General features: G+C 45.1%; 1 protein-coding gene across 5 annotated transcripts in view; it reads left to right on the top strand.

The window, feature by feature from the left end:
- Window positions 1–6,926: 6,926 nt before the first annotated feature.
- LOC135387768 (protein FAM76A-like) overlaps window positions 6,927–14,486 on the top strand; it is a 43,165-nt gene continuing 35,605 nt past the window's right edge. For 2 of the 5 annotated variants that reach the window (XM_064616881.1, XM_064616879.1), the window contains exons 1-2: window positions 7,085–7,225; window positions 7,312–7,461. In XM_064616881.1, the coding sequence (XP_064472951.1) occupies window positions 7,100–7,225; window positions 7,312–7,461 (276 nt within the window). In that variant the 5' untranslated portion in view covers window positions 7,085–7,099. Of the gene's footprint in view, window positions 7,226–7,311; window positions 7,462–14,486 lie in introns of all 5 variants that reach the window. The other 3 variants (XM_064616882.1, XM_064616880.1, XM_064616883.1) reach the window with 3 other exon arrangements.

Here is a 14,486-nt window from a genome sequence, read left to right as displayed (position 1 = left end):
TCTAAGGTGGCCACTGTCCACCAGCAGCCTGCCACTTTAATTGCTGCTGCCCCAGCTGTTGCAAACAGCAGCTACTTAACAGGCTGATGGTGGACAGTAGCCACCTTAGAGACAGCTGGGGCAACAACTGGGGCAGCAGTAATTAGAGTGACAGGCTGATGGTGGAGACTGGCCACCTTAGAAACAGCTGAGGCAAAACTGGGGCAGCAGCAACTACAGAGGCAGGCTGATGGTGGACAGGGGCCACCTTAGAGGCAGCTGGGGCAACAACTGGGGAAGCTTGGTATGTAACAATGTACAGTGGTTGGGTGATGGTGGACAGGGGCCACCACAGAGACAGCTGGGGCAACAACTGGGGATGCTTGGTATGTAATAATGTGCATAGGAAGGGTGATGGTGGACAGGGGCCACCTTAGAGACAGCTGGCGCAACAATCGGGGAAGCTTGGTGTGTAACAATGTACAGTGGTAGGGAGATGGTGGACAGGGGCCACCATAGAGACAGCTGGGGCAACAACTGGGGATGCTTGGTATGTAATAATGTGCATAGGAAGGGTGATGGTGGACAGGGGCCACCTTAGAGACAGCTGGCGCAACAATCGGGGAAGCTTGGTGTGTAACAATGTACAGTGGTAGGGAGATGGTGGACAGGGGCCACCATAGAGACAGCTGGGGCAACAACTGGGGATGCTTGGTATGTAACAATGTACAGTGGTAGGGTGATGGTGGACAGGGGCCACCATAGAGACAGCTGGGGCAACAACTGGGGATGCTTGGTATGTAACAATGTACAGTGGTAGGGTGATGGTGGACAGGGGCCACCATAGAGACAGCTGGGGCAACAACTGGGGATGCTTGGTATGTAATAATGTACAGTGGTAGGGTGATGGTGGACAGGGGCCACCATAGAGACAGCTGGGGCAACAACTGGGGATGCTTGGTATGTAATAATGTACAGTGGTAGGGTGATGGTGGACAGGGGCCACCATAGAGACAGCTGGGGCAACAACTGGGGATGCTTGGTATGTAATAATGTACAGTGGTAGGGTGATGGTGGACAGGGGCCACCATAGAGACAGCTGGGGCAACAACTGGGGATGCTTGGTATGTAATAATGTACAGTGGTAGGGTGATGGTGGACAGGGGCCACCATAGAGACAGCTGGGGCAACAACTGGGGATGCTTGGTATGTAATAATGTACAGTGGTAGGGTGATGGTGGACAGGGGCCACCATAGAGACAGCTGGGGCAACAACTGGGGATGCTTGGTATGTAATAATGTACAGTGGTAGGGTGATGGTGGACAGGGGCCACCATAGAGACAGCTGGGGCAACAACTGGGGATGCTTGGTATGTAATAATGTACAGTGGTAGGGTGATGGTGGACAGGGGCCACCATAGAGACAGCTGGGGCAACAACTGGGGATGCTTGGTATGTAATAATGTACAGTGGTAGGGTGATGGTGGACAGGGGCCACCATAGAGACAGCTGGGGCAACAACTGGGGATGCTTGGTATGTAACAATGTACAGTGGTAGGGTGATGGTGGACAGGGGCCACCATAGAGACAGCTGGGGCAACAACTGGGGATGCTTGGTATGTAACAATGTACAGTGGTAGGATGATGGTGGACAGGAGCCACCTTAGAGCAGCTGGGGAAGCTTGGTATGTAACAATGTACAGTGGTAGGGTGATGGTAGACCAGGGCCACCTTAGAGGCAGCTGGGGCAACAACTGGGGAAGCTTGGTATGTAACAATGTACAGTGGTAGGGTGATGGTGGACAGGAGCCACCTTAGAGCAGCTGGGGAAGCTTGGTATGTAACAATGTACAGTGGTAGGGTGATGGTAGACAGGGGCCACCTTAGAGACAGCTGGGGCAACAACTGGGGAAGCTTGGTATGTAACAATGTACAGTGGTAGGGTGATGGTAGACCAGGGCCACCTTAGAGGCAGCTGGGGCAACAACTGGGGAAGCTTGGTATGTAACAATGTACAGTGGTAGGGTGATGGTGGACAGAAGCCACCTTAGAGCAGCTGGGGAAGCTTGGTATGTAACAATGTACAGTGGTAGGGTGATGGTAGACAGGGGCCACCTTAGAGACAGCTGGGGCAACAACTGGGGAAGCTTGGTATGTAACAATGTACAGTGGTAGGGTGATGGTAGACCAGGGCCACCTTAGAGGCAGCTGGGGCAACAACTGGGGAAGCTTGGTATGTAACAATGTACAGTGGTAGGGTGATGGTGGACAGAAGCCACCTTAGAGCAGCTGGGGAAGCTTGGTATGTAACAATGTACAGTGGTAGGGTGATGGTAGACAGGGGCCACCTTAGAGACAGCTGGGGCAACAGCTGGGGAAGCTTGGTATGTAACAATGTACAGTGGTAGGGTGATGGTAGACCAGGGCCACCTTAGAGGCAGCTGGGGCAACAACTGGTGAAGCTTGGTATGTAACAATGTACAGTGGTAGGGTGATGGTGGACAGAAGCCACCTTAGAGCAGCTGGGGAAGCTTGGTATGTAACAATGTACAGTGGTAGGGTGATGGTAGACAGGGGCCACCTTAGAGACAGCTGGGGCAACAACTGGGGAAGCTTGGTATGTAACAATGTACAGTGGTAGGGTGATGGTAGACCAGGGCCACCTTAGAGGCAGCTGGGGCAACAACTGGGGAAGCTTGGTATGTAACAATGTACAGTGGTAGGGTGATGGTGGACAGAAGCCACCTTAGAGCAGCTGGGGAAGCTTGGTATGTAACAATGTACAGTGGTAGGGTGATGGTAGACAGGGGCCACCTTAGAGACAGCTGGGGCAACAACTGGGGAAGCTTGGTATGTAACAATACAGTGGTAGGGTGATGGTAGACCAGGGCCACCTTAGAGGCAGCTGGGGCAACAACTGGGGAAGCTTGGTATGTAACAATGTACAGTGGTAGGGTGATGGTGGACAGAAGCCACCTTAGAGCAGCTGGGGAAGCTTGGTATGTAACAATGTACAGTGGTAGGGTGATGGTAGACAGGGGCCACCTTAGAGACAGCTGGGGCAACAACTGGGGAAGCTTGGTATGTAACAATGTACAGTGGTAGGGTGATGGTAGACCAGGGCCACCTTAGAGGCAGCTGGGGCAACAACTGGTGAAGCTTGGTATGTAACAATGTACAGTGGTAGGGTGATGGTGGACAGAAGCCACCTTAGAGCAGCTGGGGAAGCTTGGTATGTAACAATGTACAGTGGTAGGGTGATGGTAGACAGGGGCCACCTTAGAGACAGCTGGGGCAACAACTGGGGAAGCTTGGTATGTAACAATGTACAGTGGTAGGGTGATGGTAGACCAGGGCCACCTTAGAGGCAGCTGGGGCAACAACTGGGGAAGCTTGGTATGTAACAATGTACAGTGGTAGGGTGATAGTGGACAGAAGCCACCTTAGAGCAGCTGGGGAAGCTTGGTATGTAACAATGTACAGTGGTAGGGTGATGGTAGACAGGGGCCACCTTAGAGACAGCTGGGGCAACAACTGGGGAAGCTTGGTATGTAACAATACAGTGGTAGGGTGATGGTAGACCAGGGCCACCTTAGAGGCAGCTGGGGCAACAACTGGGGAAGCTTGGTATGTAACAATGTACAGTGGTAGGGTGATGGTGGACAGAAGCCACCTTAGAGCAGCTGGGGAAGCTTGGTATGTAACAATGTACAGTGGTAGGGTGATGGTAGACAGGGGCCACCTTAGAGACAGCTGGGGCAACAACTGGGGAAGCTTGGTATGTAACAATGTACAGTGGTAGGGTGATGGTAGACCAGGGCCACCTTAGAGGCAGCTGGGGCAACAACTGGGGAAGCTTGGTATGTAACAATGTACAGTGGTAGGGTGATGGTGGACAGAAGCCACCTTAGAGCAGCTGGGGAAGCTTGGTATGTAACAATGTACAGTGGTAGGGTGATGGTAGACAGGGGCCACCTTAGAGACAGCTGGGGCAACAACTGGGGAAGCTTGGTATGTAACAATTAGGGCAGCGGCAACCAGGGCGGCAAGCTGATGGTGGGCAGTAGTCACCTTAGAGATAGGCGGGACAACAACTGGGGCAGCAACTACAGTGGTAGGGTGATGGTAGACAGCGGTCCCCTTGGTTATGCTACCTATTTAGATATACCTTGGTGGTATGTCAGAATAACCGACGGCTCATTTCTCAGGCTGTAGGAGTGTTCTTTAAGTGTAATATTCAGGCACCTGCCCGTCTGCACCTAGAGAACACTCCCACAGCCTGAGAAATGTGCGGTCGGGTAATCTCGTATACCAGTGCGATAGATGTGGTTGTGTTGCTAATTCACGGGGCACCATTGTCAAGGAGAACGAGGCACCAAATCACTCGGGAGATCATCGAAGCCCATCACACACTTTTAACTGGAGAAGGCAAATGTGTTAGTCAACCATCTGTTGCACTGTACGATAAAGAAGTTGTCTTCCCAAACAGCTATAAATACACACCTGTTATCTATTGGGAGCGATGCGGAGCGATGCGTCGTTCTGCATGTGTGAAGTCTTGAATGTCGGCACGTGTCGCCTGTTACCGCCCAAGCAGCACAATGTACCGAAACTCGAGTGCAATAGGGGTGGCCGGTATGTGTCTTATCAATGTTCTTTAGTTTCAAAAGTCTGTTCGAGGCCTTTACCTACCCGTCCACCCCTATTGCACTCGACTTTCAGTACATTGTGCTGCTTGGGCGATTGGTGTATTTATGCCTCCCTTTTTTCTTCAGTACACTTCAGTTGTGAGTGGTTCTGTGTGTACTTTATGTCCTCGTGTTTCGCGTCCCCAAATATTGCAGTATGCTATTCCCATTTCACCTAATCCGGATTACCCGATTAAAGAGGCAAGAGGGGTGACAGGCGTTTGGTGAAATGTTCCTAAACCGCAAATATCTCTTCTAGAAACCACAGATCGCAAATATGGAAGCTTCGTTAATTCCTTTGGTGTAAATTTCCCACCCACAGTTGTCTATATCGTTTTGCGCACTAGAGACGCATAATCTTTCAAATGTGATTAAGAGGTAACTCGTCACTTAACCATGCTGGAAAACCCATCTTTTCGGTCTCCAACATAAATCGCGCTCATTTTGATTCCGTTGGAATGACATTTCCGTTTGGGCGACCGGTCAAAAGAGGTTCGTCTTCCATGATAGAGACGTTTGGACTTTCCACCTATAATGGTCTCCCACAAGCCCCATACAAATTACGACAAAAAAAAAAGAACAACTGGCCAGCATTAGAAGGTGTGTGAAAACTCGACATGACAAGTGGCGTGGTGATCATTTCCCGCATCAGCTATTTTCTGGACCGCAGAGATCGGACAACGCAAGCGCACAATAATTTCGTCCAAGTCTGATAAAAGCATGGGATCTCGTTTCCTGTGGAGAACAGAGACGCCCATTGGATTTAGCAGTGCGACCAAAAATTGTGATTTATTATATGGAGGAGTTGTATGAATTGTTCAACCGATATGAGCCGTGATACTGGAGAAAACATAAATGTGACATCCGTGTTTGAGTAATGTCAATTGCCACAGACGTCATTTTTAGCACCCTGTTTTCTTCCTATAAAACTGTCAAGTATGCCAGTAAGATGCACCATGCCAAGTAATTTGCACCACAGAGTCACAATTATCGCATAATTATCACATAATACAGGGTGTATGCTATAAAAGCTCAGTCACATTTTCGTGCAAGAAGTGATACCTCCTTGATTCTATACCTCTATCACGAAAAGACTTCCTCTGCCTCAAAGTGAATAATTTATGCTAGAGGAACCTACGAAACGATTGTGGTTACCTAGCACTATGTAACAAAATAAATATGACCATGCAAACTTTCACCTCCATCCATCGGTATTGCGCATAGGAAACACATGAAGACGAAAGTTTCCATGGCCGTGTTTATTTTATTACGCAGTGAATGGTAACCACAATTTTTTCGTAGGTTTCTCTGGCATAAGTGATTCACTGTATGGCAGCACAAGACCGCCTCTCAAATAGATATAGTGTCACGCGCACTGACCTTTTATATTGAATTTAAAGTACGCCGCAAAAAGCTATCGTGCGCAACGGCGGTAGAGAGCAGTCTGTGTCCTGCATAGAACCTCGCGTTGACGCTACAAGGATCACATTCGTTGATTGGTCTTGAGAAATGTCTGCTACTCCGCTGTTCCGGGTTCTCAAAAAGCATTGCTCAGTCAGGATTCGGCAGCTCCTTCTGTCCCCATTCTCCGGAAGAACTGGCAAAACTGGTTTACAGCGGAAAAGGGACAAGGCGCTGACTGGCGCTGACCTCCACTGACCAGCGAAACAGAAGGAGTTCTCCCTGTAATGTATCGATGACGTGGTACCATACCTTCTCCTCCTGGTTGTACCCGGAGTGGCGAGCTAAGGAACGCGCGGGGCCATATGCATGAGCTTTTTATATTATTTTTTTTCTGGGAAAACAGATCAACACACAATTGCAACAAATGCGTGCAACAAATTGCACACATCAAAACCTTTCGTTCTATTCGGTAAAATGACACACACACTTTCATCAGACGTTTTAATCTGAAAACTTTTTGGATGACCCTCTGTACTCCTTTCATATATTCTATATATTAAAGCTAAACTACTTCAATATATTCTATATAGCTTCAATCCTTCAGTGCTATCAGAGCCGCCACAACACGAAGAACACAGACGAAGACACAGACAGTCATACCACTCACCACTCAAGTTTATTGGTACAACACACAGGTACAACCAAACAACACTTATAGGCATTCAGATAAGCCAACAAAAAAAAAAAAAAAGAAGAAGAGGAGAAGGAGAACGAAAGAGAAGGTGCCATATTCTAATCAAACACGGAACCCAGTGCTGTGCCTGAAAAAATGCCAACAGCTGAGTATTTAACTTAATGGAGAGCGAGCTAACCACCGTGTCCCAAATATCTCGAATAGATTGCCGTTCAACAAATGTTCTGCAAAGTTTAATCACTTCACTATGCCGTTTTTCTGTCATTAGCTGTCGCTTTGTACTCGTTGAAAGTAGCTCCCTCTGTGGGTGGCGACGACGACGTAGAAGAAGAAGATGCAGGCGGACGAGAACGTCTACATACGGTACGCGCGACTGGCCATCTACGCAGGCAAGACAGCGTTAGGATACTCTGCGCCTTTCATCTGGGCACCTCTTGTGACGAATCACGTCTTTAACGAGGTACGAGTGGCAGCTGTTGCGTACAACAAGTCGTTCCACATTGGCACTTTTCAAGGTATCTATAGGGAAAACATGATTTTATGCAGGCCTCTCGTACTCTGTTCGTCCTCATCATCATATATGTGCAACTGTTGCTGGGCACCGTTCACCCAGGTGCAGCAAGCGTCATGGTTTTCTTTTACCTGCCTTTCCTTGAGCTCAACAGGACGGGCGACCTTGACTTGCATTACTTTTCGGTACGTACCCCAACTGTAAAACCGGATCATCTAAACGTCAAAACACCATTTTCAGGAGTAGTAACCGCATTAATTGTTCACCATACCTAAATACCGAAAAAATGAGCTTTATCTGTAAATTGTGCTTAGGGCATTTTCCGCTGTGGTATATAAACAAAAACCGCTTTCTGCAGCACTCTCTCTTTCCGAAGACATTTTGCTGAGGTTTTCTACTCATATCCACTGCTTGGAATTGATATAAAAACCAATTATGCTTTATTGTGCTATAGAGAACATAAACGAGCAATCACATATCCCCTTCGTGATGCCCTCCATCAAGAGTTACCGTGCAAAATATTTTCGTTCTGTCACTGCTACTCAAGTGACGTCATCAAGTCCAGGGTGTCGGAGCGAACCGAAAACCGAAAAAAACCGCTATTTTGGTGCGAACCGGAGCGGAATCGAAACCGTATAAGTTTTTTTCACTCAGGAGGGAAACCGAAAAATATATTTAACGGTTTTCGGTCCAAGAAAAAACTTCGCCGGTTTGGACTAGACTACGGATAGGCGAATGAAACAGACGTCGTGTGCTTTGAAGTCATGTCATGGATACTAGCTTACGGTTACTGTGGAATGTATGTCGGTATACTATGACCCTTAGGCTCCCTTTGTAATGGTTTATCGTTCGCGCACGCACACAGACTTAGAGGTACATGTGTAGTGTTCGTTTTAATTTGATCACCGCAAACTTTCCGCAACTAAACAGCGACCCAATGGTGCTGCATAACGGCTTGTTTATCGGTAATGTCGCGCAACGCGTCCCTTGTTTGAGAGCAGCTAAGTTGAATACATTTACGTATACGCGAGGGCAAGCCCATGCGAAGTGGCAACTCTTTTGTGGACAGGACACGAAGAAAATAAAACGGAGCCGTCGAGCGCGTTTGTGAGTGAAGGTGAAGGTGTTCCTCGATTTGCGTCGTTCTCGTGCGGTGGTGCTTGCTGGCTAGACAGTAGCAACAGACATTCGGATGGGACGCGATCGCTCCAATCCAGCAAGAAAGTACTTTACGTATGATATGACGACAAACAAGTCCGTTTGTAGCATGTGCTTCAAGAAAGGAGAAAGCCCATTTGAACAGACAGTAACTTTCAGGAACCAGGAGCTACCAATTTCACAGCTGTTTATTAATATTAAATACCATGTATGCGGAATAAACGGGTTTACATTTTGTAACATTGTTTTTTTTTTTTTGTGGGGATGAATATTCCCAGCAGAAGCGGAACCGGTTAAAAACCGGTATGAACCGTTATTTTTTTGCTCCGGAGCAGAACCGGTACCAGATCGTTTATGATGTAACCGGAACGAAAACCGGAACGAAAAACGTTTCGGTTCGACACCCTGAATTCAAGTCCTCTGTCACATGCGAGAACTACGTCCCCTCATTCCAAATAGTGACAAAGTTGTTTGCGGCATTTTGTTGCGCAGCAAAAAAGGAAAGAGGGCCTATTTTTCTATAGCGTCCAATTTTGACTTTCCTTTCCGGTCCGCCTCCGAAAGAGAACGTTCCGCTATCAGTTTTCTTGTCTTCTAGCAGGACCTTGTAGCTTCTTATTGGCTCAAGCAGCACCGCTGTCTTATCTGCTGTGACGTATGGTGTTCATGTTATTTGGCAGCATACAGAACGAGGGTATCGTTAACAAGTGCCAAGGTCATCGAAAGCGAAACCCAATTGCCAATTCTCTATTTCCCATGGCAATAAGCGCCCATGCAGCACAGGGGAAATCATCCGTTCTGAAACCCATGTACCGTAACATTAATAAAATATTTTCAAATTCAAAATAAAGGGATTGTCTTTGGACGCGATTAGTAAAGTTATGCTCTCGCTATCAGACGCGCTGCTGGAAGCACTCAAGATTCCATTCGTTAGGAAAGCATTGAAACTATCACTAGGTGAAGAAGGCTTCTGACGAAAGTTACTGAGAGGAACGAAATCAGTGGAAGGAAAGTCGCATTAAAAAATATGAGCATAAGATGTGCTCTCGCTTTTTCTTCATACTTCTACATGAACGATATTTTTAAATATATCGTGGTTGACTAGGTTCTTGAAGGAACAGCCGCAGGTGGGGTACGTCTTCTCTATAGACGTCGTACATCTGTTCTACTCTGTGCCCCATAGAGAGCTCTTTGCATCTGTTAGAGAATGTATTCAAGAGAATGGTGTTGTCTCATTCCAAAATACGGCAGGCGCGAGTGTGGAAGCGTTCCTTTCACTTTTGCAGTTTTATCTAGGCTCCACTTTTATTTCTTTTGACGAGCATTACTATATACAGCGCCAAGGTATTTGTATTGGGTCTTGTGTCGCGCCTGTATTGTGCAATATATTTTTTGCAAAGATGGACCGTAAACTTGGTGTGGTCTTTGACAAAAGTGCTGTGTTTTAGGTATGTTGATGACTTTTTAATCGTTCTGAAACACCAAGGAAAGACTGGATCTCTCCGGTTTTATCGTCGTTTTACAATGTGCCAGTTCGCCTGCACCCTTGCACTTCTGCCAAAGACTGGATCTTTAAGAGAAAATGACAACTCTGTACGACAGAATCTAAACTTGTTATCTATCCACTATTAGAATAGGAAGGGAGTTGCCTCCGGACAGAAGCCGCCGATATTTCGAACAGAGACTGTACTTCTTCTGGGCGCCCAGAAGAAGAACAGTCTCTGTTCGAAATATCGGCGGCTTCTGTCCTGAGGCAACTCCCTTCCTACATCTCTACCGGTTCGCTGGATTTCTACCCATCTACACTATTAGAATAGGAGCTTTTGAATTTGCGTATATGTACGTTCTTAGAGTGTTTCTCATCTCTCCTCCCCCCGACTGCCAGTATTGTAGATAAATAAATGCAATATATTTATATACGGATCAGAATACAAAGCACTTTGTTTTGATGCTTCCCTACAGTTTAGCTAGCCTGAGACTCGATCTCGAACTTGTCGTTATCCCATAACACTTGGGCATGTGATTCGCCTACCACAGCGGTTTTGGAGCGCGCCAACTTGAATGTGATCAGCTTTCACATAGCGACGCTTCGAGCTGGAGGAAGAAAGGAGATGGCGCTCCATTTTGACTAATCGAAGATGCCTTCCATACGGAAGCTTTATTTTGGGCTCATATTGTAGGAGTAGTATAGATAGGGTGAGAAACTACGGGGGGTCCAAACTACGGCACCCCTACCCCTGAGCCCTGCGCGTATTTTTCCCTGCGCGGTGCGTGTGCGGAGGGTTGTCCACGTGATTATCAGCGGGGGAGGGCTGCGTGCGCGCTCATCGTAGCATATTTTTCAGCCTGGGCAGACTTCTTTGACCATACTCGGGCCGACTTCACATATTTTTCCGATACAACAGGTGAGCGGTTTACATGCAGAGACATGCAAAGAAGGATCATACACAAAAAGTACAAGTCAAAATATATTTATTAATGCCAATCAAGTTGAGATATATTTATTAAAGCCAATAGTGCTAGGAATTGTGATGCCAATCAGGTGAAGGAGAAAAACCCAGCCGAAAAACATTCACCACCTGTAACAGGGTGGTGCTCGGGTGGAGGGCTGCTGTGGTGGGCGGAGCGTGACCGGAGGGCTGCGTGCGCGCTTACAATTCACCCATGGGCTGACTTCTTCCACCATTTTCCTACTTGGGCCGACTTCCTTCCCGCGACAGGTGGGCGGTGATAGGGTGGAGGGCTGGTGTGGTGGGCGGAGCGTGACCGGAGGGCTGCGTGCGCGCTTACAATTCACCCATGGGCTGACTTCTTCCACCATTTTCCTACTTGGGCCGACTTCCTTCCCGCGACAGGTGGGCGGCGCTCGAGTGGAGGGCTGCGTGCGCGTTTACCATTCAGCCTGGACCGCCGACTTTCGTCATTTTTCAGCCTGAGTCGACTTGAATCGTAATTTTTCCAGCTACAACAGGTGTGCAGTAGGCTGTTTACATGCAAAGGATAGCCACACGCAAAAGTACAAGTGAAAATATATTTATTAAAGTCATTAGGAATTATGTTATGACTCTGTGTCAATGGGAAAAACTTAGCCAAAAATCGGAAATAGAAGGAACACAATACACGTAACAATACTTATTAAAGGTATGATACAATAGCATTGAATAGGTATCACAAATCAAACACAATATTTTTTTATTAACAGTAATCCCAAGTTTTCAATGAATCAGAAGTGATAGCGCATTTAAGATATTCTTAATCAATACGATTACAATCAAAATTATAAAAAAGTCTGAGATGGTAGAATCTGTTAGGTGTAAGTAATTTCGAGCACAATAGCTAATATTCCAATGTGACACAAATTTAATTTCTATTGAAGTGAATAGCGCAGACATAAGACAATAATTCGAATCAACACATAGCATTAATATAGAACCTAACCGACATGTAGGGAAATAATAGCTACACCATATCAAAACGATCACCACACTTAATCAAAGATATTCTTAATCAACATGATTATAAACAAAATTATAACTTGTATTATAAAAAGTCTAATATTGCTATACGTGAGAACCATCTTTGCAATAGCGGGAAGTTCTGATAGTTGTATGTAATTAACTGTGAACAGCAGAGACACTGAAAGACTATGGGACACGAACACAAGAGGAAATAAAATCTATTCCAATACAAAGAAGATATTCCACTTCACCACATAGCACGCTCCTAGCCAACAAACAGAACAAAGAACGACACGAACACAAGAGGAAATAAAATCTATACCAATACAAAGAAGATATTCCACTTCACCACATAGCACACTCCTAGCCAACAAACAGAACAAAGAGCGACACAAACACAAGAGGAAATAAAATCTATACCAATACAAAGAAGATATTCCACTTCACCACATAGCACACTCCTAGCCAACAAACAGAACAAAGAGCGACACAAACACAAGAGGAAATAAAATCTATACCAATACAAAGAAGATATTCCACTTCACCACATAGCACACTCCTAGCCAACAAACAGAACAAAGAGCGACACAAACACAAGAGGAAATAAAATCTATACCAATACAAAGAAGATATTCCACTTCACCACATAGCACACTCCTAGCCAACAAACAGAACAAAGAGCGACACAAACACAAGAGGAAATAAAATCTATACCAATACAAAGAAGATATTCCACTTCACCACATAGCACACTCCTAGCCAACAAACAGAACAAAGAGCGACACAAACACAAGAGGAAATAAAATCTATACCAATACAAAGAAGATATTCCACTTCACCACATAGCACACTCCTAGCCAACAAACAGAACAAAGAGCGACACAAACACAAGAGGAAATAAAATCTATACCAATACAAAGAAGATATTCCACTTCACCACATAGCACACTCCTAGCCAACAAACAGAACAAAGAGCGACACAAACACAAGAGGAAATAAAATCTATACCAATACAAAGAAGATATTCCACTTCACCACATAGCACACTCCTAGCCAACAAACAGAACAAAGAGCGACACGAACACAAGAGGTAATAAAATCTATATACCACTGCAAAGAAAATATTTCTAATCAAAACAACATAGACAAAATAGACATGTTAAAAATGAACTTCAACACATAGCACGTTCCCAGCCAACAATCAGAACACAAACGACACGAACACAAGAGGAAATAAAATCTATACCACTACAAAGAAGATATTCTTAATCAATATGATGACAATCAAATTACAAATTGTATTATAAAAAGTCTGAGACGTGAGAACCATCTTTGCAATAGCGTGAATATCTGTCATAACATTTCGAGCGCAATAGGGAATCTCAGTTTCATATTCCAACATTACTCAACTTCTCACTTTCTTATTAAGTGAATAGCATAGACGTAAGGAAATAACGAGAAACAACACAATCAACAGCTACAATTAATAGAGAGCCAAACCTGCGCACCATCCAACACATAGAGAAATAATAGCTAATCAATCTATCAAAGGCGAAATAGCACAGACTTAACGCTGAAGAACAGAGGAACACGCGGCGACACGTAAACAACAACAGAGGAAAATGATCTATCATTGAACCATCATAAAATCAATCAATATACAATTTTCATTCTAACAAACACTACGAACCTTAATGGAGGTATCCAAGACGTAGGAAATATGCACTGTTTTCACTCTTTTCCTTAAAGCCGGGAGACTTTGTCTCTATCTATATGGCCAAAGCACTGTGCATTATCACTCAAAGGGTTGGGGGCTATATTCCTTCATCCAGCAAACAGAATGCTCTAGAGGTCAGATAAGAGAGAGTTCAAAGGCGATATATTTTATTGTGCAGCGCAAATAGATGTCGATATCACTCGCGGGGGTCACTATCTTTTCGCATCCTTTCACTGAAACGGAAATCTTTCGTCAAAGTGGTTGTCAAGTCGGCTAAGTTTGTAGAGATGCGATATTGTTATTGAAGATGTAGAGAAAGTCCAAATTATTAATTGGTAGCAACGATACTCAATCAAAAACGAGAAACAAATTTAATTATGTCAATTTTTGTAATATCTTGCAACAGAAATTTCTAATGAACCACACAGAAATATCAAATGTGAAATGCAACTCAGAGTTATGAGGCATTCCCATCTTAGAGGTACTTACTTATGTCAATCGAGTGAACAATTGAAACAAATACAAGACAATAATTATTTCAGGCAGTAAGTTCACAACTCATAGAGTATCAGTCGAGTGAATACTTGAAACAAAATCAAAACAATAATTCTCACGACAGGCGGAGATTATAGCATTCTAAATCAGATAATAAAATTTTAATCAATAAAATAAACATAGATATGCTTTTAATTAAGTGTAGACGTGCACTTGAAAACAGAAGAGACAATTGCTCTACTTTGAAAAGATGGACAGATTTTGTACTCGATACCATAAGTCATGGGAAGATGTGATAAAAAACTGCTTCGAAAAGGAGGAGCCGCGAAACGATTTCATTATCGCTGCATTTCAATACGTCCTAGACATGGTCGTATTCGGG

This window comes from Ornithodoros turicata, chromosome 3 (genome assembly GCF_037126465.1).
Source record: "Ornithodoros turicata isolate Travis chromosome 3, ASM3712646v1, whole genome shotgun sequence".
Lineage (NCBI taxonomy): Eukaryota > Metazoa > Arthropoda > Arachnida > Ixodida > Argasidae > Ornithodoros > Ornithodoros turicata.
Note: the sequence above shows the minus strand (reverse complement) of the source record. Positions and strands in the feature narration are given on the sequence as shown.